At 46.2% G+C, this 24,400-nt stretch overlaps 1 protein-coding gene across 2 annotated transcripts in view; it reads left to right on the top strand.

The window, feature by feature from the left end:
* Positions 1-24,400, top strand: part of PHF2 (PHD finger protein 2) — a 55,048-nt gene that overhangs the window by 21,651 nt on the left and 8,997 nt on the right. For both annotated transcript variants that reach the window (XM_074550190.1, XM_074550189.1), the window contains exons 2-17: positions 2,454-2,539; positions 8,604-8,718; positions 11,048-11,208; positions 11,694-11,835; positions 14,150-14,336; positions 14,896-15,058; positions 15,909-15,996; positions 16,529-16,635; positions 16,928-17,019; positions 17,419-17,508; positions 18,253-18,615; positions 19,384-19,503; positions 20,102-20,220; positions 20,551-20,729; positions 20,936-21,009; positions 22,086-22,243. In XM_074550190.1, coding sequence (XP_074406291.1) covers positions 2,454-2,539; positions 8,604-8,718; positions 11,048-11,208; positions 11,694-11,835; positions 14,150-14,336; positions 14,896-15,058; positions 15,909-15,996; positions 16,529-16,635; positions 16,928-17,019; positions 17,419-17,508; positions 18,253-18,615; positions 19,384-19,503; positions 20,102-20,220; positions 20,551-20,729; positions 20,936-21,009; positions 22,086-22,243 — 2,244 coding nt within the window. The remainder of the gene's footprint in view (positions 1-2,453; positions 2,540-8,603; positions 8,719-11,047; positions 11,209-11,693; positions 11,836-14,149; positions 14,337-14,895; positions 15,059-15,908; positions 15,997-16,528; positions 16,636-16,927; positions 17,020-17,418; positions 17,509-18,252; positions 18,616-19,383; positions 19,504-20,101; positions 20,221-20,550; positions 20,730-20,935; positions 21,010-22,085; positions 22,244-24,400) is intronic.

Here is a 24,400-nt window from a genome sequence, read left to right as displayed (position 1 = left end):
TTTACTTCTCTGCGTTGTTCTCTCAGATGTTTGACTCTCTCAGAACAATGGCTCCCACCACGCTGCAGCCATTGCCCTGTGCCACAGCTGCTCCAACCTCCTCCCATGCCGTGCCAAGGATCTCATCTTCTTACTTTAGCTAAATATAGTGTTTTCAAGCTCTTGTGGAGAGCCTAATCCATACCTTTACTGAGCTTAGCCAGCTGAATCCAGGGGCATAAGCAGCTGACACAGCTTTGTGGGTAGAGGAATCCTCTACATTCTCTTACACTTGCCCTAATCTACCAAGGTTTGTTTAATTTTTCTACTGATTAATCTGGTATTTTTCTACTATTTTTTCTGGTATTTTCTACCAATCTGATTTTTTTCCTCTATATATGTACAGGCTTCTGAGGACTGGATAGTTGTGATGGTGATTTTTCCTGTTGGCAAACTTCAGTTTTCTGTGCTGGCTTCCCAAGGACACACAGTAATTTTGTATTTTTCCAAGTAACTGTTTAATGAAAAAAATTCCAAAATAATGTTTTCTGTTCCCAGTCTGGCTTCACAGAGATGAGAGTGTCTCTGGCTTTAGTTGCAGAGCTTCTGTCAGCCTGGGCTCTTTGTTTTGAAGGGAGCTGGCTCCCACACTGACAGTTGCAACAGGGGCACCATACCCACCAAGGTTTCAGGCAGGATTTTATTCTGACAGAACAGTTACAATGGATATAAAAAGGATGTGCTGCTGTATCTTAGCTAGTTTGGCCTTTCCCAGCGTGGTTGCAGCCTTGGTGTTGTTGCTGCTGTTCTGTGCAGCAGGTGTGGCTGTGGTTTGCCATGGTGACGTGCGCCACCGAGGGCCTCGGGGTCAGCAGGGTTTCAAAGCCACCTCTGGCAATGGGGGCTCACATTTGAGCAGCTGCTGCCCTGCCCCAAGTGCGCCTGTGTTGGCTCTGGGACACCTGCACACCCTGCCAGGGGCACCCAGAGCCCTCAGGGAGTGGGTGCAGGACTCTCATGGGAGGGGTGGGCACAGGATTGTGTGTTATCCTCCTTCATCAGCACCCAGGTCAGGGCTTTCCTGCTTCTGGACCAGCACCGGGTGCTGCTGGTGTGTCCAACCTGTGTGAACTTCTCCCATTGCTGAACGATTTTTGGACACACTGGTGTCCTGCAGGGCTTGAACGGAGCGAGAATGCTCTGGGAGGTTCTGGGAGGTGCTTGGTGGAACTGGCTCACTCTGCTGCCTGGCTTTGGGCTGGAGCAGCCATCCTCTGCTCTGCTTCCTCTGTGCAGAAACAGGAACCATAAACTCTGAACTCCTGCTCTCGTCAGTGCTCAGCCGTGCTGGGGAATGCCAGGAGACAGAATGTGGCCTTGTGCGTGGAGGTGGCACTGTGTGACCCCTGCCCATGCCTTTCCCTTGGCAGAAAAGCAGTGCTGTTGCTCTCTGTGAGCTGAGGGGCACTGAGAGGTGCTCTCTGCTGATTCAGAGCAGTGGCAGCTCTTCCCTGCGCCCTGCAGAGCACTGAAGAGGCATTTCAGGAGATGGAGAAAGCCCAGGAGAGCCCTGGGCATGGTGTGATCCAGCCTTCCTTGTGTAGGAGCTTAGGGTGCCTCTGATGCCCCTGGTGGGTGACCTCACCTATCTAAGCTCCCATGGAGCCCAGGCACAGGGATGGATCCCACAGCACTCCACAGAGCCCTTTTCCCCTTTTCCCTGTGTGCTGCCCTGCAGCCTGGGCTGCTCCTGACTCAGGCAGCAGGAGCAGAGCCCCCTTTGCCCTTCCTCCGTGGCCAGGACAGTGCCACACTGCACCTGGATTCTTTGGCTGGCTGCTTGGCACTTGGACTGTGCAGCAGCTTCTTGTTTTGGGTGCTTCAATGCTCAGCTGTGTGCCTGGCTCCTCCCAGCCTGTGCTCCCAAGGATTGTCCATGGGCATGCCCAGGGCTGCTGCTGGTGCGTCCCATCCAAACCCACCTTGGTGGGAGTGCTGGGCTGGGTGTCTGCTCCACCTCCTCATCCTCCTGCACTGCAGCAGAGGTGGGACCTGTGGAAGTTGTGCACATGGCATCCCTTGCCAAGATCCCTCTGGTGCTTCACAGCTGCCCACACATACTTTGTGAAGGTGTGTTTGTTTTGTTAATCGGGTTTGTGTGGGACGGTACTGGGAGAACTCTGTGTAGGTGCAAAATAGTCTCCTTGGGGAAAAAGACCAGCTCTGGGTCTCTCTGCCACATTTTCATGGAGTTCCACAGTGGGCTACTGGGTGGGCTTCTGGCTGGCAGCTTTTGGAAGCCCTCAGGAATGTAGGCTACAAAAAGCCAGTGTGTACCAGTGTGCAGGGGCCCAAAGCTGGCACGGGGTGCTGCTTGTCAGTGCAGCTGCATGACAAACACGTGGGGCTGTATTCTTCATTGGCATGTTTGAGCATAGTCAGGCTAATGTCAGATTTACCTTCTTGTGTTCCAGCTGTGTTGGTGTGGAAGAAGAAGAGGCACCAGACATTGACATCTATCATTGTCCAAATTGTGAGAAAACCCACGGAAAGTCGACCTGTAAGTACCCCTGTGAGCCAGTCCCTGACACGCAGCAGGGTGGGGATGTCTGAACAACAGGAGCTTTTTGTTTCGGTCATTACCAAAGGCACGCCTCAGTATCATGTGCCACAAATATTGGAATTCAAACCAGGAGGTGAAGAAAGATGTTGGTGGGAGGAAGCTGCAGGTTGGATCATGGAGCTTTTGCTGCAGCCTTGGGCACAGGTGTGAGCTCATGCAGGCACTTACCTGGAGAACTGCAGTCCCCAGCCCCACAAAAACCTGAGGGTCCTTCCTGGGTTGAACTGTGCCCACACTCAGTACTGTGGGCTAGAGAAACCCTGTGGAGGCAGCTAAGTGCTAATACAGGGAGTTTTGGAACCTGCGTGGGGTTTTCTGTCTGCAGAGGAGAAGAGTAAGAAGCAGTTTGTTGTGCTTGGCCTGGATGTAGAATTGCAGCGATTTCAGTGTCAGTCAAAATTGTAGGATACACTGAGGGTGCCAATTCTTGCATTTCTTTCATAGGAAAAGGATTCTCCTGAGCAAAAGTGACAGTTGATCTCAGTGGGTGTTTTGTCTGGGAAGGAATCGTGGGATGTGTTTGCTTTGGTCAGATTAATTCACAAATTCTTTCTATTATACAATGGAGGAAAAAAAAGGAAACCAATCCCTGTGAAAGATGAAATGCTTTGCTTGAAAACCAGTTATTATAAATAAGAAACAGTGGCAGGGAGGATCCTGCTGCTCTGCAACCTGAGGGCATCCTGCAAAGGAAGAGCACTGTGCTCATCTGCTGGAGCTGAGGGAATCCTGATGACCTTCTATTTAGTGTGAAATAAGGGATGACTGGGAAGTGACTCCTGTTGTGTTAAAATTCAGAATTTTTAACCCAAGCAATTATTTCTATATTGCCTTAATTGTTAAAGTTTAAGAAATTTCTAGTGGGAATGGGGTGGAGTCTGAAGTGTTTGTTTTGTGGGCAAAAAGTAGAATTGTATTTCCATGGGATTTTTTAAAAATCAAATGTGAACTGGAAACCTGAATGACCTGCAGCTGCTCCTGTCTTCCAGAGGGTCCAGCTGGGAAGCTGGCAAAATTGAGAAGCTGGCAAAATCCCTGTTGGGGGGCTGGTTCTGAAGGACTTAAGAAAATCAGGATGTCCCTACAAAATGTTGTGGTTTGAAGGGATCAGCCTTTCTAGTGTTTTGTTTTCCTGGTTACACAAATAACCACAAATAATTTTGAAGTGAATGATTTGGGATTGGAGGGGGTGATTGCAGGCACTGTTCCTAAGCCAGGATCTCCACCCCCTGAGTCTGTCAGTGCACAACCCTGAGATGCGTCTGATACTTTGATTCTTTCACTTTTTAAAAAAAATATAAATTATGAAAGGCACCTACTTTTCAGGGCAAGGGGGAAAACCCAGTCAGAAGCAGCAAAAGCCTATAATCAGGAATTGAACATCAGTTCTATAAAAACTAGGGTGCGTCATCCTAGAATTCAAGACATGGCAGTTTTGATAAAAAGATTGCAAGTTTAATATACCAGTTATGATGAGGAGAGTTGAACTGACAACAACATTCTGATGCTTTTTAAAAGGTTTCTGTCTATCCAGTTATTTTTATCCAAATAAAAATCCACAGATGTGTCCCAGAGCATTCAACCCAGCAGAAAGTGCTGCTGGAGCAGAGTTCCAGCCCCTGCCATGGGCTCAGACACCTCCCACTGTCCCAGGTGCTCCCAGCCCTGCCCAGCCTGGCCTTGGGCACTGCCAGGGATCCAGGGGCAGCCACAGCTGTTCTGGGCACCCTGTGCCAGGGCCTGCCCACCCTCCTAGGGAACAATTCCCAATTCCCAATCTCCCATCCATCGCTGCCCTCTGGCACTGGGAGCCATTCCCTGTGTCCTGTCCCTCCATCCCTTGTCCCCCGTCCCTCTGCAGCTCTCCTGGAGCCCCTTCAGGCCCTGCAGGGGCTCTGAGCTCTCCCTGGAGCTGCTCCTGTTCAGGTGAGCACCCCCAGCTCTGCCAGCCTGGCTCAGAGCAGAGGGATCCAGCCCTTGGAGCAGCTCTGTGGCCACCTCTGGGTCTCTCCAGCAGCTCCACGTCCTTCTGATGTTGCTGCCTGCAGATCTGTGGCAGCTCAGGGTCTCAGAAGGCTTCCCTTGACCCTCTTCCCTCTGGGGATGCAGCATGGTGGGAATACAGACCAACATCCATTCTGTAGGGCAGCAAGGACACTTCCTTTTCTCTCTTTGCATACAGCACAGGCAGTTTAATGACGTGCAACACCAATCTTCAAAGAAGTGAAGTGCAAAAATTTTATTTAAATATAAATCATTGCTATCCTTACCTTGAGTTTTGGTGGCAAGCTCACAAGCTGCATAGTAATTCTCCCTGATAGTGTGTAGAGTCGTGGATTCTGTGGGAAAAGGAGGCTGTTCTACTCTAGCCCATCCTTGCAGGGTACTCCAGGCCAGGGGAGTTGGAAGCTGGAGGAAGTGAAGGAGGGAGCGGCTTGGCTGGTGAATTCCATCTCTGGAATCTGCATGGAGGATATCCTGCTGCAGGGCTTGGGCACTGCTGGGAGATCGCTTCCTTTGCTTATTAACTGCTCCAGAATCTGTTCAGACCCGTTATCCAGCACTATCAGCTCTGCAAAGGAGTAGGAGTTGTTCCAGCACCAGTAGTTCATGGTAGGATTTAATTATTGTGAGATTAGCAAAGGGAAACACAGACACCAATTGTCTGTTATGCAACTTGTCTGGATTTAAAAATATACATGTATTTCTGGAGCTTGCCTTCCACCAGATATGTTTTCCAGATGTCAAATTTAAAAATCGTTTTCCTCTCCTTACATTTTTCCACATTACCACTGTGGCCAGTGGCTGCTCTCAGAAGATTGCTTCCTGTCACATGGCATTTTAAGCCATTCCCGCTTAATGAAATGTGTAGGGACTTCTCTTTGGGAAAAATCATCCATATTCATCCAACATTTTCTGACATCATTTCAAGAAAATGTAAGGGCTTCATTTGGGCAGGCTTGGCTCGTTTTCATAGCACAGTCTCAAATGCTGGGTTTGATTGCTGCCTCATTTGCCACCGTGAAAATCAGGAGAAATCCTTTGGAATCAGTGGAGTTACAGAGCTGCAAGTGAGCCAAAGGCTGTGGCTGGCTTTAAGTGCTTCCAGCCTTGGCTGTTGATCAGTGGAGAGCTCACAGGGTGCTCCTGGGTATCCCTGCTCTAGGGAAGCTCCCTGGTCATGGCTAGAACACCATGGGCTTTAAAGCCAAGCAGTCATTTAGGTTGGAAAAACCTCCAAGATCACCTAATCCAGCCTGTGACTGATCACCAGCTTGTAAAGACCAGAGCACTGAGTGCCATGTCCTGCAGTTCCATGAGCACTTCCAGGGATGGGGACCCCACCCCTCCTTGGCAGCCCCGTCCCATGCCTGACCACCTTTCATTCTTGCCAACAATTCAGGTTGATGATCCCTTCTACACAAACAGCTTTGAAGCAATATATGTATACCTGTGAATTACTCATTTTGAGATACAGTTTTGTAAAAATGTATTCCCTTTTTCCAGTGTTGGACTTCCAAGGTTAAATCTGGATCAGAAAGATCTGGAGAAAAAGAAATCTGTGATAAATTACAAAAAAGTAGCTTTTCTGGCCCAAGCTGGGATCTGTTGCACATGAGAACGAGCCTTTAGTCCTTACTGTGGTGCTCATGGCAAAGATAAAATACAGAAAGTGTGGCTGAAAATGGCCAAGGTCAAGTGTTTGATGCAGTGTAATGGACTCCAGCTGCTGTCCAGGAGACAGCCACTCGTGGGGAATGCTCTGGGGAGAGAATCCAGGAGGGCTGGGTGGGCAGAGCTGGGTGGGAGAGCTGGATGGCAGAGCTGGATGGCAGAGCTGGATGGGAGACCTGGAAGGGAGAGCTGGATGGGCAGAGCTGGATGGGAGACCTGGAAGGGAGAGCTGGATGGCAGAGCTGGATGGCAGAGCTGGGTGGGCAGAGCTGGATGGCAGAGCTGGGTGGCAGAGCTGGGTGTCAGAGCTGGATGGGCAGAGCTGGATGGGCAGAGATGGGTGGGCAGAGCTGGATGGGCAGAGCTGGATGGGCAGAGCTGGGTGGCAGAGCTGGATGGGCAGAGCTGGATGGGCAGAGCTGGATGGCAGAGCTGGGTGGCAGAGCTGGATGGGCAGAGCTGGATGGCAGAGCTGGGTGGCAGAGCTGGATGGGCAGAGCTGGTTGGCAAAGCTGGGTGGGAGAGGTGGATGGCAGAGCTGGATGGCAGAGCTGGGTGGCAGAGCTGGATGGCAGAGCTGGGTGGGCAGAGCTGGGTGGCAGAGCTGGGTGGGGAGGTTCATGGGGAACTTGGGCCCCTGCCAGCTCTTGGTGCCAAGGCAAAGAGCTCCCCAGAGGCTGTGGCAGGTTTGCAGTGGATTTGTTAATTCAGCACTGATCCGTTGCCTTCGTTTCCCGACGCTTTGTGCTATCTGGTGTGTAATAAAGGAACGTGCTCAAGCTCTCTAATTTTCCTGTGGCAAGTGACACCTCTTTCCCTGGGACTTGTACTCAGAGTGCAATCAGCACACTCGAGGTGTGGATTGGGATGTGCTGAGAGGGGGAGGCGGCGGAGGGTGGGAAGGGAGGGAGAGGAGGAAGGTTTGGCATTCAAGCCAGGCTTGTTTCCTTTGTTACCAGGAGCATTGAATTAATACACTAAGCCTGAGAGTCATTAAGATAAAGAACTAGCAGCTTTAATGAATATCTCCAGCTAGGCTGGAGCCTGCATGGAACTAATAAACCCAACATGCTTTGTGCAAAACCTGGGATGGACTCCCTGGGAGATGTCTTTCCTTGAGTTGTTCCAGGGCTGTGGTTGGGAAAGCAAAATTTGCTCTTTCCAAATTTCATGTGTTATATCTCTAGCCTCCAGATTCCTTTCTTAATGGAAAAGTGTATGGATCTGTGTGTGTGCAAAGAGTGAGGAGTGGGTGCCATCCGTGAGGAGTCTGTTGCCTTCCCTCACTGTTTTGATAAGAGGTCTGGACCTGGGGTGAAATACTGAGTTTTGTGATGTAAAACAAGGGTGGAAAATGAAAGTATGTGACATATGAGAATTTTATTAACAGAGGCTTTAAATGATACAAATGAGGAAAAACCTGGTTTCCTACCAAAGGGAGTTTCTCTGCACTCACTGTGGAAGCAGTGCTGAGGGAGATAGTGCTGACTCAGGGAAAAAGCAGGACCAGTTTTTCTTGCTTTGTGTTATCTGGCTGTCAGAGGCAGGGCAAAACCACACTGAAACCTGACTGGCTCACGTGTGCTCATTCCTGCTGGCCCTTTATCCCTGCTGGACTGTCCTGTGTGTCCATCCCTCACTGGGAGCACCGTCAAGGGGCCTCAATCAGCTGCAGCTCTGAGCCATAAGAAATTCCCTTCCCTGCACTTCTAGCAACTACTTAATTTTCCTTTTCCTTTTCCTTTTCCTTTTCCTTTTCCTTTTCCTTTTCCTTTTCCTTTTCCTTTTCCTTTTCCTTTTCCTTTTCCTTTTCCTTTTCCTTTTCCTTCCCTGTCCATGCGGTGTGCAGGGCACACTAAAATCTCATCAAACTTGGTGTCAAACGCAGCACTACTGGACAGAGCTTTATTCTGAGGTGATTCCTGACGAATGCAGCAATCCCACAGAATGATAATTCCCACAGATCCATCCTGCAGGTTGTGCCAAGGGGATTTCAGGGAGTTTCCTGGTGAGGATGAGGGTCAGTGTGAGAGCCCAGGGTGTCCAGAGCCAGTGCTTGTGTGAGGCTGCAGGCACTGCAGCTCAGCAATTACCCAACTGCTGCCCTCTGCTCCAAAATGCTCACTGCTCGCTCTGTAATGGATCTTCAGCTGCACCACAATTGTCTAATGGGGCACTGAGAGCAATATTAAAATCTGCAGGGCAGCGTGGCGGGGGTTCCCTCCACTCTGCTCATGAGAGAAATTAAATGAAGATTCATCCTTCCTGCCAATGTCTTAATAATTACCTTCAACTTAACATAGCTGTCCAATTCGTTCTCTTTCAGTGAAAAAGAAAAGAAATTGGCATAAGCATGACACAGGCCAGCCAACGGAGGTGAAGCCTGTGCAGAACGGGAGCCAGGTGTTTATCAAGGAGCTGCGGAGCCGGACATTCCCCAGGTGGGTTTGCTGTGCACGGGGTGCAGGGGCAGAGCTGGGCTCCTGGGAGGCTGGGGATGCTCTGTACTGGAAGCATTGAGCAGTATTGGTGATTAAATCAGTGCTGTTTGATTGCAGGTGTCCCAGGCTCTTCCCCTTTTCACATTTGTGCAGCTGTATTCAGATCTCCTCTCAGCTGAGCCCAGTGCCTGCGCATTTCCATAGATGCTGGGGTTTGGGAAGGCAAGGATGATGGCATCAGAGAATAGTTTGGGTGGGAAGGGACCTCAAAGCCCATCCAGTGCCACCCCTGCCATGGCAGGGACACCTCCCACTGTCCCAGGTGCTCCCAGCCCTGCCCAGCCTGGCCTTGGGCACTGCCAGGGATGCAGGGGCAGCCACAGCTGCTCTGGGCACCCTGTGCCAGGGCCTGCCCACCCTCACAGGGAACAATTCCCAATTCCCAACACCCAATCTAAATCTCTCCTAGTTTAAAACTCTTCTCTCTTGCCCTATCACTATCTGCCTCTGGAGAAACTCACTCTTGCTGTTCTTTGTAAGCACCTTTAGGCACTAAAAGTGGGTCTGGGAATTCCCCAGAGCCTTCTCTTCTCCAGGCTGAACCAGAGAGTGTTTGGCCCCTAGAACATCAATTTGCATAAGAAACTAACCCACTTATTGCATAGAATTCTCCAGTTCTTAAAATTCTACCGACTTTGCTGAAGCCTGTGCCCATCTTGGGCAGAACAATGACATACTCAGTGGCTGGGTGACAAAGGCTCTCTCACTGGGCTAATGAATGGTGCTAATTGTTAGGTGACATGTCCCACATGTTATTAGGCTGCTCCACAGCCATTTGCAAGAGTGATCATTTTCTTTTGGCTCTTTAATGTAGGCTGTAACCAAATAAATCCTTAATTATTAATAACTAATTATTTTAGAAGAATCCTTGGAGACTGGCAAAGTAAACACAGAACTTCTTCCTTTTTGTGGAGAATTTAATTTTACACTTTATTTAAGATACTAGTCTTTGGCTGCTTAAAGAAAAAACTGAAAACAGTCCTGTAAAGTATTTTGCAGCTTATACAGAGTGTTTGGTGTTTTGCTGAGCTCAGGATCCAGTGTTTTTACTTGCCTGGCTATTTCCATTGGGGCCTGCAAGGTTTTTTATCTTTGCTGTTTGTCTTTTTCTTTTTTTTTTTTTTTGTAATTTGTAATTTGACAGGTTGCACAGCTCATTTTCAGAAAGATTTATGGCCCAGGCAGACTGACTTCAGTAACCTCAGGTGGCCTCTGCAGTCACACAAGCAGTATCTCTGAGTCACTCCAACACTGTTATAAATAATACAGCCCCCCATTTTTTCTCTTTGTTACTCATTAATGTATGCATAAGAAAATCCTGCTGCCACATGAAATCTCCTGAGACAGGAAGGTCTGCAGAACAAAGAAATGCCTGCAAGATCCAGGACTCAGACACAAAGTCTTGTGGAGGAATTTTCTCCCGCAAAGCAAATGAATGGGATGTGCAGATGGGACAGACCAGGCCCCAGCACCTGGAGGCTGCTGCAGGGCACAAGGGGTCACACCTGGAGCATCACTGGTGACCCCCAGCATGAGGCAGGGAATGACAACCCCCAGTGAGTGCTTGGGAGGGGCTCAGGTCAGAAGGAACACTGAAGGGAGCAAAAAGGCAAAAAATATTATTCATGTAATTCTGTTCTAAAACATTTAATACCAAAATAGTGCTGGAGTAGCAAGAGTAGCAGTGAAAACAATTAAATTGATTATTCTCTGTGAGGGTGGGCAGGCCCTGGCACAGGTGCCCAGAGCAGCTGGGGCTGCCCCTGGATCCCTGGCAGTGCCCAAGGCCAGGCTGGACAGGGCTTGGAGCAGCCTGGGACAGTGGGAGGTGTCCCTGCCATTTCAAAGTGATCTGCAGAATACTTCCTGAGCACATTATTCAACTGCTTTACAATTATTTGCAAAGCATTTCTAGGGCCGTTTATTTGAGATTGGGTAACATTTTTAACCTCATCTTCTTTAGAGTGAAACATTTAACATTAATTCTTTAACACTGATCACTGGTAGCTCGACTGATGCTACAGCTGAGGAAAATGGTCTTTTGCCATAAGCTGTTGTTTTAGGACTTCCCAGTAGTTGGAGCATGAGGCTCGACTGATTGCATGATTTTTTGTGCCCTTTCTGCTTTGCAATAAATGGGGATTTGGCTTATGTACCTAATTTGCCCACAATTCCTTTTGCACAGTGTCTTCCTTTCAGCAGTGAAGTGCAGAACATCCCAAACTCGGCGTGGAGCTCCTCACCACTGAATCTGTGTTTGCTTTTGCAGTGCTGAAGACATAGTGGTGAAGGTGCCAGGCAGCCAGCTGACAGCAGAGTATTTGGAGGAGAAGGGCTTTGCTGAGCCCATCCTGGTGCCCAAGAAGGACGGGCTGGGCCTGGCTGTGCCTGCCCCCACCTTCTACGTCAGCGACGTCGAGAACTATGTCGGTGGGTACCTGGCATTGCAGTGCTTGCAGCTCAGCTGCTCCGCAGAAATAATTAGTTGTGTGGAAAATTGTAAAATGCATTCTAAAATATTGTCTGTGCCGTGAGCTGTGCTGGTCTCGGTGCAGCTTTTTAGGTAGTGGGGGGTTGTAGTTAGCAATTAAGTCATTCTTGTTTTGTGAGCCAGCCTGCACTGCTCTCCACAGCTCTGCATAAGCAGTACAGCCAAAGTAGCATCAAGGAATGGTTTTTCCAAATTTAGGACTACAAAAGCACCATTGGATAGGTATTTATATATATGCAGGCCTTTCGTGCATGTCTGTCTGTGTGGGTGCATACAAAAGCAACAGGGAGGATCCAAGAGCTGAAAAGGTCAGAAAATCAGAAGATTGAGATATTTCTGGGCAGGTTAACTCACCCCCAAGCACAGAAAAGGGGGCAAGGCAGGCTGTCCATCAACCTGTGCTCTCCACTGAATTCATGTGCAGGGCCGGAGCGGAGCGTCGATGTCACTGATGTCACCAAGCAGAAAGATTGCAAGATGAAGCTCAAGGAATTTGTGGATTATTACTACAGCACAAACAGGAAAAGAGTCTTAAATGTCACAAACCTGGAGTTCTCTGACACCAGGTAAGGGTCCAGCCTGATGCACAGTAATTACTACAGATTTATTTTGATTCATAATTTTTATTTAATCTATTATTTTGTATATAACATATTTCTATATAATAACATATCTGTATACTATACTACCCTATGTGTTTATTTTTGAATTATATTAATATTGCTCACATAGAATTATATCTATAAATTATAATTTTAAATTACTGAATCTCACATTGCGTCTGGGATATGTGGCTGGGTTCAGCCTCTGCTTTCCCCAGTGCTTTTCCTCCTTAGGGAAAGCTGTTTAGCAGCTTCTGGTTGCTCTGACTTTAGGTGTAGGGTAACATGTCACTGGGTGTCCTTTGAGGAGAATAACTTTGGAATTTTGTTATAATTCTGTCATCCTACAGCATGTGTTCTAGTTATGCTTTCAGTGCTTTTGCCAGCTAACCTGTGATCTGTCTGACAGCAGCTCAGGGTCAGGGTGGTGCTGGAGGTGATGGTGCAGATGAGAGAGATCAGATATTGGGAAGGAATTCCTCCCTGTGAGGGTGGGCAGGCCCTGGCACAGGGTGCCCAGAGCAGCTGTGGCTGCCCCTGGATCCCTGGCAGTGCCCAAGGCCAGGCTGGACAGGGCTGGGAGCAGCCTGGGACAGGGGGAGGTGTCCCTGCCCAGGACAAGGTGGAAATGAGCTGCTCTTTGAGGTCCCTTCCAGCCCAAAGCAGCCCCTGATTCCATGATTAGCTGATGCCAATGCTGAGGGCACTGCCTGCTGCTCTCTGCAGCCGTGCTGCCATCACTGAGCACTGCTTTCCTTCCAGCAGTGGGCAGGGAGATACTCAACCCCAAAAGCTGTGCAGGTTATTTTCACAGGCCCTGGATCCTTTGGGGTGGCTGGTGCTTCCAGAAGGGAAGCACCAGGAAGAGGAAAAGATCCTTTTACACACAAACACACTACACAGATGATAATGAATGTCAGCAGAAAAACAAGGAATGGTTGTTGTGGGAGCATTCTGCTTCAGCACGGAGGCTGGAAAGGAAGCCTGGTGGATAATGACAAGCTCATTTTTCCCAGGCTGGGATTTAGTGGCTCACCCCCATCACTGCAGAGAGCAGCTTTGCTCACTGCAGGTTTGGGACCACTGGGATTCTCAGCAGAGATTTTTTCAGCTTTCTGCCATTTCCCCCAAATAATGGGATGTCTTTTTTCCTGAAGGACTGCTGCAGCTGTCGTTCATACTCCGCTGATCGAGACATAAATAGCAAATATTTTATTTCTTAGCATAGACAGTGACAGTTTAATTGAATGCACAGCTCCATCTTCCCTGCCATGGAAATGGAGTTATTGTCATTAGGGCTTGACACTGAGCACAATGACATGTGGGAGCATTTAATACTGGCTTGAAGTGCAGATACTTTTACTGACATGGTATTTTAGAGTGCCTAGCAGTGAATCTTCACCTCCTGCACTATCAGCTCAAATTTTGGACTATTTGAATCAAAAATTTAGCACATTCTAGGATGAAACATTTAATAGCTGGTTGTCATGCCACTGCATTGTCTTAGCTGTGATTATAGTATATGTTATGTATTTGACAAAACATAATATATGAATGACAAAAATAAATAAATAGGAACATATGTTCAGTGTGAATGAAGATAACATTTTGTATAAATTTAGATACATATCCACTAAGAGTATGTTCTTTATGTACATAAATAGATTAATTCATATAAATTATAGAAATATGTATTATATATCTTATATTTTAAATATATTCACATTTTCGTCCCAAGTTAGACCTTTTCCTTCTTCTGAGCTTTTGACATAATTTACTCCATCTAAATTAGATTGCTGATTTTCAGCATCAGATCAATAGTTATTTACCGACAAGCATTAATGTTGTTGTTATTTGGAATATTAATATTAAGCTTGACTTGCTAATTTTTCTGGTTTACCAGGGGAGTTCTATCCAAGTGCACACATTTCACTTTCTCTTCTGGAGGGGGCTGGGAAGGTGACTGTGATCACAGCAGTGTTGGTCCCTCAGCCTGGGTAGCAGGGGCTGGAAAACTTCAACCATCACATATTTGATCATAGATGACACTGCTGAAAGAAGGCAAAGGATAGCTGTAAAGTCATCACACTTAAAAAAACCTTAAATCTTTGTCTGTGAGCAGTTTTCCCTAATTTTCTGAATGACGAGCAGTTTCACGGCCACAAGAGGAGCTGCTCCAGTTTACCATGCAGGTTTTGTCACACTTGCTTCTTGCTGTACCAGGGTCCTGGTGCTCTGTTTTAAAAGCTGCCTGTCTGTTCTCCACTCTGTCTGTAAGGATGTCCAGCTTTGTAGAGCCTCCTGATATCGTTAAGAAGCTGTCCTGGGTGGAAAATTACTGGCCTGACGATGCTCTGCTGGCCAAACCCAAAGTGACCAAGTACTGCCTGATCTGCGTGAAGGACAGCTACACTGACTTCCACATAGACTCTGGGGGGGCCTCTGCCTGGTACCACGTGCTGAAGGTGAGGGAGCCTGGCTTTCAGCTGGAGCTAGTGACAAACTCCATTTTATCCACAAAGGCCATCGCAGAATTCTCTCCAAAATTCAGTTCTCAGCTTTTTTCGTCATTGTCTTGTTCCATCTGAGCCTTAACTGCTCTGAGTGCCCTCCCCAAGGTGCCAGGGTCTCCTGAGTGAGAAAGCACTTGGAGCATGGAAGTCCTCTGTGTATTTTCTCTCTATTAGGATTTTAATATTTGTTTAGTGCCTTCTGCAAAAATATCACCCTAGGCCTTAAAGATACCACGTCCTATTTTTGCAGTGTGATGGAACCTGGCGCTGTAAACATTTTGCACCATCACTCCTGCAAATCTGAGCAGATGTAGTCAGGTGTGATTTCATTATTTCAGCCCTTCTGTAAAAAGCTGACTAATTAATTTTATTTAAATACCGCCAAAATACACATACATGTATATTTAGATAACTGTTGTGTGTGTGTGTGTGTGTGTGTGTGTGTGTGTGTACGCCAGTGCAGTGTTGTTTGATTTGGCTGCTCATTGCTAATTTTATGTTTCTAATTCAGGGAGAAAAGATCTTTTATCTCATCAAACCAGCCTCTGCAAATATTTCTCTCTATGAACGCTGGCAGTCAGCAGCAAATCACAGTGAGATGTTTTTTGCAGACCAAGTAGATAAATGTTACAAATGCACTGTTAAACAAGGCCAGACACTCTTCATCCCATCAGGTGAGCAGCTGGGGCACGAGGGCTTTCCTCATCCTTTAGAGCAGCACATCCAAAATGCCAGAGGGGTGGGATTTGACAACTCTCTCTGACAAAGTACGGAGAATAATTCTCAGTAGAGGTATTATTGAATGTCCTTACAAACAAAACAAATCAGAACTTTTACTGCTTTGTGTTAACATTTTAGCAGCCTTTTAAAAGTTAAACTTGTAGGGAGAGTGTTCCACTTGTGGTCTAGCTGGTTTGTAGTAACTCATGAGTTCTCTTTCTGTATCCACCATGGCATTGGTGCTTTCTGACATCTAACAGATTATTTACATGGAGTGAATCTGACCATGCATTCTGACCATGACACCCCCAAATCCTTGTCACAGACAGTAATCCCCTGTGACACTAAGGAACTACAGGCCACTGTGTGTGAGTAGATTCCTACACCAAATGTTAACGCACTTGAATTTTACCTTGGGTGTAGAAGTGGGAAGTAGATGTTTCTCTTATGACCATCTGTGGAGCAGATGGTGGAACAAACACAGAGCAATTTACAGAGATTCACGAACTTGAGTAGATTTTTGTATGAAAAGACATGTTTGGAAAACACCTGATTGTGACACTGTGATAAAGCATGTCAGGGGCTGTTTCAGGTCTTTGTGGAGACAGGAAAGCAGCTGCCATTATATAGCAAAACAAAGAAGGGACCAGAGGCAGCTCTGTTCAAAGTGTGTGTGGTTCTGGGGCTGGGCTGTGTCGGTACCTGTGGAGCAAGATGTCAGTGAAGTGTAGACATCATTTGGGATTGAAGTCTGTGCTAATGGCCTTTGAGTTCTTGTCTTGAGGATTCTTCTCTCTCTTTTAGGCTGGATTTATGCAACTCTAACACCAGTAGACTGCCTGGCCTTTGCAGGACATTTTCTACACAGTCTAAGTGTGGAAATGCAGATGAGGTAATCTGTCTTTGAAATCTCATGTTATGTAGAGCTCATTTTTTTAATAAATCAGTAATAATCAATCACTGACAGTAATGCCGGTGTAGCTCTTGGGCAGTTTTGTCCCTCTGACCGTGCTCCCTCGTGCTGATTTATCCTGAGCTGTCCTTACAGCTGCAGACAAGGCACAGGAGGTGTCTGAGGGGCCTGGATTGATGTGGCCCCATCCTGAAGGCAGGTTACTCACTGCCTGGAGTTTTACCCTGGCACCTGCCACTCGCTGCTGGGTCAGCCCCCACCTGCTCAGCTGGGCTCTTTGCCCAGTGTAAGACAATGCAGTGAGTTCTTTACTGATTCTGGGCAGATAATGCCATAAAACCATCACACATCTGTATCTCAGTGTTTTACCAGTGCTGTCATGGTTTGCTTTTGGCCTGAGGCCAGCCTGTGTGGCAGCAGGACAAAGAGGGAACCCACTGCAAAGTGACCCTGCACTTCTGTGGCACACCATGCTCTGTCATGCTCAGTTTCCTGTGGCTTTTTCTTGCAGGGCCTATGAAGTGGAAAGGCGACTGAAAATCGTCAGTCTGACCCAGTTCCCCAACTTTGAAACGGCCTGTTGGTACATGGGGAAGCATCTGCTAGAGAAATTCAAAGGTAAAACTGCATTTGCTTGCTTGCCCTGATGGCTCAGCTGTGGGATCTGGGACAGCTCCCCTGAATTTCAGAGCCATAACTGACAGGAGCACAGGCTGGGAAGGCTCAGCTGGATTTGGGACACAGTAAAAGCACTGCTTACAACCATCAGGTTGTAGTAGGGATTCACTTGTGGGATCAGCTCTCAAAGAGTTAACTTCAGCTTTCCCAGTTACAATTTTCAAATTAAATGCTTTCTACAAACAACTGGAGCTGTCAGTGGGTGAATGACACTGTTTTTTTCTTTGCTTAGGTTTGCATAAAGCTGGACAACAACCTCCTGCTCATCTCCTTCAGGGAGCAAAGATTCTCAATGGTGCTTTCAGGTCATGGACTAAAAAACAGGTAGGAGAGGAGGCCTAGATTAATATTATGTGTTTGTCAGTTGCTGGAGCAGAGAGGAAATTCTGGAATAAATAACGTCTCCATTGCAAAACATCCAATTCTAAGATGCCAAAGAGAAAGAGTTGGGAGAACAGGGGGTGAACAAAGCGATGTTGCAGTTGTGAAAATGAAATAATATCTGAAAAAAGATGATAGACTTTGTTGTTCTCCCAGGACAACTTGTTACAATAACATCCAGAATAGGAAAAAATCCAATTTTTTATTCATTTGAATGTCTAATGCAGTCAAGATTGATTTAAATACATAGGAAAAAATACAGACAAGTCACTTCAAGAGATTTTTTTTTGTTTTTAAAGAAAGCATGCACAGAAACAGCAATTTGACTTTGTTGTGTTTCAGGCTTTAGCAGAGCATGAAGATGAACTACCAGAAAACTTCAAACCAGCACAACTCATCAAGGACCTTGCCAAAGAAATACGATTAAGTGAGGTTTGTGCTGTTTTTATAATATTTACTGTATTGGGGGTCCAGGCTATAAAATGCATGGAAGTATCACCCACTGAGTGTGGTACCAAATCCTGATGGGTGGTGATGTGTGACAGCAAAAGGTGACCAGAGCTGGCTCAGCTCCTTCAGGAAGACATTGTGCTGCATTCCACCCTGTTCCTAACCATATCCAGAAACCTCAAAACTGAAATCTTCATGTCTTTTGATCCTCTTTGATGTAGTATTTAAGTTTTCTGATTGTCAGAATAGCAAGTTAAGCAGAAAATAATTTATTTTTAATTAGACTGTGTTAATTTTAATTGGGCAGCTATTTTACTGCTAATTTTTCCTGAGGGCGTGAAATGTGATTCTGCTATATTTATCGCATCAGAATTAAATGGAAAGGGTTTTTGCTCGAGCCAATCAGCATTTTAAGCAGAAAGCTGTTCATTTTATCCATCCTGTGTGGACAGCCCACGTGAGGGTATACAAGCCAAGCCTCTGGAGGTACTGCAGGCCAGGCTGGAGGATGTGGGGTGGGAACTGAGGGTGGGGATGGGTGAGCAGAGCGTGTTTGTGGCCTTGATGGGATCTTCATTCCTCAGTCAGACTGACCCGTGCTGCACATCCCCTCCACCACATCTCTGGGCATCCTGGGGTTGTTTCCCCATCTAACAGAGGGTGCAGGTGGATATCAAAAGCAGCACAGGTGTGCTTGAACCCCGTGTGCTTTGTGCCAACCCACAGAACGCTTCAAAGGCCAGCAAAGCAGACACGAGTGCCAACCCCCCGGCCGAGGAGATCTGTCCTGTGCAGAAGGAGGAGGCTCCGTCGCCCGTCCAAGCCACCCCTCCAGCCCCAACTCTAGAAAAGCTTCCTAAAAAAAAGACTCCCAAAACTGTGAAAACCCCCAAACAGCTGAAGCCATCCAAGCCCCCGAAGCCTCCCAAACCCCCCAAACCTCCCAAAACACCGAAAGTGAAGGGAGAAGGCAAAAAGAAAGGAAAGAAGGCGAAGGAGAGCCCACCACCAGCCATCCCCAACCTCGACTTGCTGGAGGCACACACGAAGGAGGCTCTGACCAAGATCGAGACGCCAAAGAAGGGGAAGGTGGGTCGTGCTTTAACCTCTCCCTCTTCTCCCACCCTCAGAGAGACAAAAGCACTCTGTAAGTCCCATGCAAAAAATAATATCCACTCACATTAAGAAGCAAAGGTTTGTAACTGCTGGCTCATTGCCCTTCTCTTCCCAGCTGCTGTGTTTGATTGGACTCTTTGCTGGTGGTTCATTGATGTGGAGCCTCCCAGAAACCCACTGATATCAAAAGGTGTTAGTGATGAAAGAACTTGTTTCTAAAGTATCTCATTTGCTTGAAATGTTGCTCTAGAATGGGTGACTGAAAACAGAACAATAGATTTCTTCCACTTTGCCCATGTAGGACAAGTTTCTTTTTGATGTCCTTTAATTCTGATGCCCTGTAATTCAGCATGAATTTTGCTGCTGATTTCAGTAGGGGCCAGGATCCATCAAGGCTCTGACAGAGGAAATGTTGTACGCTGTTTGCAAAGAAATATTCATGTTTATGAAGAAAAATCTTTCCTAAAATGTTTTTGCAGTTCTAAGAGTTTGTGTGCAGTTTGTGAAACCTGTCATGGTGTGACAGACAGGGATAGGAGAGTATTGGTGTATCAAGAAGTGCAGCTGCTATTCTGCACACTCTGAAGGAGCAATATTTAATTGAACCTTAATTTGGGATTCAAAAAGGATAAATGGGAGTTTTCAAAAATATGTCATGTTATTACCCAGATAAAGCCCGTGTTTGTGACATGCCAGCACTCCATCCTCATTGAGAGGACTTTTTCTTGACTTTTTTACCAGGCTGCAAAGAATGTTTTAAGTGTTCCCAATAAGGAATCTGCGAGCAAGCAGAATGAGGTGGAGAAATTTGAAGTTCGAGAGCAAAATAAAAGCAAAACAGAAGCCAAATGGAAATACAAGGTAATGTCTCCTGTTACATTGTGCCACATGATGATAAGCCAAGGGTAGGGAAATGCTTGTGGCTCTGCCTAAGCAGAGAGAATGAGACACCAGTTTTTAGTTCCCAAAGAAAAGAAAATTAAGCAGAAATAATCAATTAATCCCAATTAAAGGAAGAGAGGGTGGATGGACTCTTCAAAAGAATGTGCTGAATTGTCCATTTGTCCATAGTGACACCAGGCTGTTAAGAGTGAGATGGTTCAATGTGATCCCTGTTCTGACATAGTCCTACTAGTTTAAGTTTGAAATCAGTAACTAATGAGAAATCAATAACTAACTAATGGCTAATAACCAATAACTAATTTTAATGGCATTAAATGAGAGTTAATGAAATCTGAATTATGCCCTATGGATTAAAAGCTTGCCTTTTTTGAGGGCTAATGCAGGGTGAGTGAAATTCACCCATGGAATAGAACACTTTGTCTGCAGGGAAAATATGATAGGGTTTTTAATACAGAAAAATTTAACAGGCTTAGATTCTGAGGGTACCTGGGATGCTGAAACATAAAGGACTCATTTAACTGATTTATTTATTTTGTTTTGGTCTTTTGCCTTTCAGAACAGCAAACCTGATTCACTTCTAAAAATGGAAGAGGAACATAAATCAGAAAAGACGCCTTTGTCCGGAAATAAAGACAACAAATTCACATTCTCTTTCTCTAATAAGAAGTTGCTTGGGTAAGTAAAAATATGACAACACACATCAACTGAAAAAGGAAATTGAAAGTTCATTGTTTATATTTTTTTATACAAGATGATGAAAACCCGCCTTTCTAGTCAATGCAGAAAATACCCTCTCATTAAAACTTCTAGTGCTCTAGTCAGAGTCCTGTTTTGAGGTATAAATAGTACATTCAGAGATGTGTTTGTAAAATTATTCTAGTTGATTTGGCACCCCTGAAGGAATTCAGTTTGACTGAGATTTCTGCATAGAGATACTCATTGTCTGTCAAGTCACAAGCTGTTTTCTACTCAGAATGTTACTAATTTGTAAATATTTTTTTTCAGTTCAAAGGGAGTCAAAACTCATCTGAATACCAGCGTGTTTGGGTCACTGCAGAATTTTAAAGAGGACAAAGCCAAACCTGTACGGGATGAATATGAATATGTGTCAGATGATGGTGAACTAAAAATTGATGAGTTTCCAATCAGAAGAAAGAAAAACACTGCAAAAAGAGAACTGCCCTGTAAGGATATTTCCTGGTTGATCTTTATCTGCTCAACAAAGTCTTAGGTGGTGATTGTCCAAAACAATCAATATCATCTTTAAAATCTATGTGATTTAGAATAAAGAAAGCCATGTCTTACCTATCAGTCAAACGTGACTAGAATGGTAGGGCTGGTTTTTGAAGGGAAAAAATCCATGACTTTTTGTTTCTTTTTATTTATTCAGTTTTATCAGATAAAAAGGAAGCCCTGCATCACACTCCTGTCAAGAAGCCAAAGGTGGAGTCGGTACCATACAAGGTATGAGCTTACTGTACCTTCACAAGGAGACACTCCTAGAACATGAGGTTCTTTAAGGCCCTTTCCCACCCAGACCATTCTGTGCTTTTCTTCCTGTCATGTAGCAAGTCAAGTGTTTGCTTTATGCCATTGGCACAGCCCCTGTGCCCATTATGGGCTGACTCCAGAGCCCTGCTAACGCAGGTGAGCCCGGCCCAGCCCCTGCAGGGACAGAGAGCCTGGCTGGAGCTCACCTGCAGCATGGGACAGCCCAGGTGTCAGTGTGCCCTGTGTCTGAAGCTCAGTGCTGGAAATCAAAGTACATGGAAATTAAACGTTTTGCCCAACTGTGGTTAATACAAATTCATGTTATAATACCAGAATAAGTCAGAAAAAGCAAAATAGTTTGTTAAGACAGAACCAAAGATGACCAAAGTGTTTGGCCTTCAGTACTAAGGAGTTCCTTTCACCCTGGTTTGTGTCTGGGACATTCAGGGGGAAGTACAGACCTGTGTGTGAGTCAGTACCTGAGGGCTGGGGCTCTGTCCCTGTGCAGGAGCCTAAGGAGGGAGCACCTGGATACAAGACTGGCACCCACAGCAATAGGGGCTGGTGCTGCAGCAGCCTGAAAGCAGGGCAGGAAGGGGGGAGAACTTGTGTTCTTAGGCACCAAACCACAGTGCCTAGAAATCTGAGCCCCAGAGAGAGGGCCAGATGTAGGCAGCTCCCTCCCAGAGCCTAACATGACACTGTTCTACATGTCTGTCCCATTCCTCTGCCTGGGGAATCCTCCCACTCTACTGCTGTGGGGATGGAAACACCGCTGGTAAAGGGAATAGAGCCCATGAACAGGATCAGATCTCAGAGCTTTGGACAGGAAAAGAAAAACCTACCATGCCTTCAGGCTACAAGGAAATGGATTTTTACCACCTACTTGGTTTTGTTCTTTTTTTGTTTTGGTTTGTTTAAAGAAAGCAAATTCCAAAGGCTAGGCCTGTGTCTTTGGAGGAGCAGCAGGCTGCAGAAATCACTGTGCTGTTCTTGGGGACCAGCTCAGTGAGTTTCCACTTTTTTTAGCCCTTTCCTTGTTTTTGCAGAGCGAGGACTCATCAGATGAAGATTTACTCCACATTGACACAGAAGCAAAGCCAGGACGCAATTCCAAAGTAAAGAAAGAGAGTGGAAGTTCAGCAGGAATTCTTGATCTTTTGCAGGCAAGCAAGGAAGTTGGGGGTTTAGAGTATAACACCAACAGGTATGCACCAGGGGATGCTTTTCCCTCTTACCTGTGAACAAAATTGCCCTTTTGTGGTTGTGTGTGAGTCAGAATGAATTTTGCAGCTTGGTAACTGCTTTTTCTCCAATAAGCAAACTTTTCCTTTATCCTGTGACCTGGAGGGAGAGGGAGGAAAGACTTTGGTGGTATAATTTGAACAGAGGATTTCACATCTGTAGATGCTGAAGATCAGTTTTAGCAATAATGCTGTATTAGATTAATAATTCAAATGGAAAGAGTTCAGTGACTGCAGCTTGAGGGTGGGAATTAAGGTTTTTAATGTAGTGATATTGTACTAAAGTTATCTAAATGGCATTTCTCCCATAAGGAACTCTAAGGTGCCACAAATGCCAGGTGTTTGAAAGAAGGATATAGGAAACTGTCTGCTTTCCCTAACCTCCCTCCCTCCCTCGGTTATCATTCTTCTTCCCACCAAAAAATAAGGCTTGAGGAAAAAAAGCACACTCTTTTGTGGGCACTTCTGTACCTGAGATGGAAATGTCTGCCTGGGCCAAGTGGTGTCTTATGTGGAATGTGGAAAGTGACTGGATGTTTTGGGCTATGGCCAGTAAGGTACAGCCCCAGATCCTTCAGTGATCCAAACAATGAGCAGTGGAAAGAAATAACCACATTAACACTTGCCTGCTTGACCATCCCTGTGAATTCCTTTTCCATTCTGCATTATGGTCCATAATAGGATGAGTGTTTATGTTGATGTTACAGTTACATTTTAGCAAGTGATTAGACACATCAAAAAGTACTTAGGTGTGTCTGACACTGTCATAAAGTTGCCGGGTTAATAAAACTCCCATACTGGAAGTTTGCTATAAAAAAAGGAAAATTATCAGCTATTATAGGAACTCAAAAAATCTTCCGTGGCCCTGTGTACACTGCTGGTCATTCTGTGGATAACACAGCTCACTGCATGCTTTAAAATGGTTCTTGACAATTGTCTGCCTTGCTCAGGGTGTGTTTTGCTGTCTGCAAGGGGTTAAACCAGAGCCGAGGTTAAACTCAGGCCTTTGCTTTCCCCCCTCAGCCTGGGTGCTGTAGCCAGAGTGTTGGGAGGCTCTGTGGTTTCTGAAATCCAAGTCCCACCCCAGACTCGGCTGAGTTACTGCTCCGTGTGGGGTGCTTCAGTGGGAATGTGTCATATCAATGCTGGCTCTGGGATAAACACTGCCTTGTGGCAGTGTGCGCTGCATCCTGATTGGAAAAAGCCCCTAGTAAATGTAATTGCTGTGTTCCATTTCATAATTAGGCTTGGCTTTCCCAATGGCCATAACGTGGTCTTTTTGAACGTGAAGCGGAAGAAACGCGATGTGCAAACACACTGTGTCACAGCATGGGGCCAGCGTGGTCATGTCTGACTCTCAGGAACAATCCCCACCTTCCTCTGCTTGCAGGGCAGATGAAGAGTAGGGAATGTGTGTATTTATAGATCTGTATGTGTACATTGTGGGTGCTGTGTGCAGCCCTATGTCACTGTGGGATCTCCTCCCACACAAGCAGCCAGTGCCTGCATCTTTGTCAGACCAGTGCTGGATTCCCAGGTCAGGGCTTTTTGTGATAGTGGCCTTATCTGAACCATGCCAAGCCTTATTCTGTAAAATACTGAGGTGTCACTAGCAGCTGGCCGCCCCAGAGACCCTGATGGCATTACCTGAGCTGCAGCTCAGCTGTGTGTGTCTGCAAGACAGATGAGGGAAGGACAGGGCTCCTGCAGAAAGGCTGCTGTGAGTGTGGGAACAGGCTGAAACAACTGAAAGGAAATATGCAAAAAGCTTGGAGGGCTGGTCATCACCTGATCTTGAAAGGAGAAAAATTACTCCTGTCCAGGTCTGACTCAAAAGTGGAAGAAAACACTGGGTTTGTGCTTGAAACTGTTAAAGTGACTTCCATACAGCCACTGCTCAATCAGTAATACTCTTCTGAAATATTATAAGTTCAGTTTCTAAATATGAGGATACAAGTAGGAGACTCAGTAACTGCTGATGGAAGGAAGGAGATGATCTGCCTAGAGAGGGTGAGAGAGATGGCAGTGGCAGAGTTGGTGGTGAAGAGCATGGCACTGGCTCCCTACACAAAGTCCTGCATGATGGAGGATGCTGGGATCACTCCTGTGCCCTGCTCACT

Source organism: Zonotrichia albicollis, chromosome 12 (genome assembly GCF_047830755.1).
Source record: "Zonotrichia albicollis isolate bZonAlb1 chromosome 12, bZonAlb1.hap1, whole genome shotgun sequence".
In the NCBI taxonomy this organism is placed as follows: domain Eukaryota; kingdom Metazoa; phylum Chordata; class Aves; order Passeriformes; family Passerellidae; genus Zonotrichia; species Zonotrichia albicollis.
Note: the sequence above shows the minus strand (reverse complement) of the source record. Positions and strands in the feature narration are given on the sequence as shown.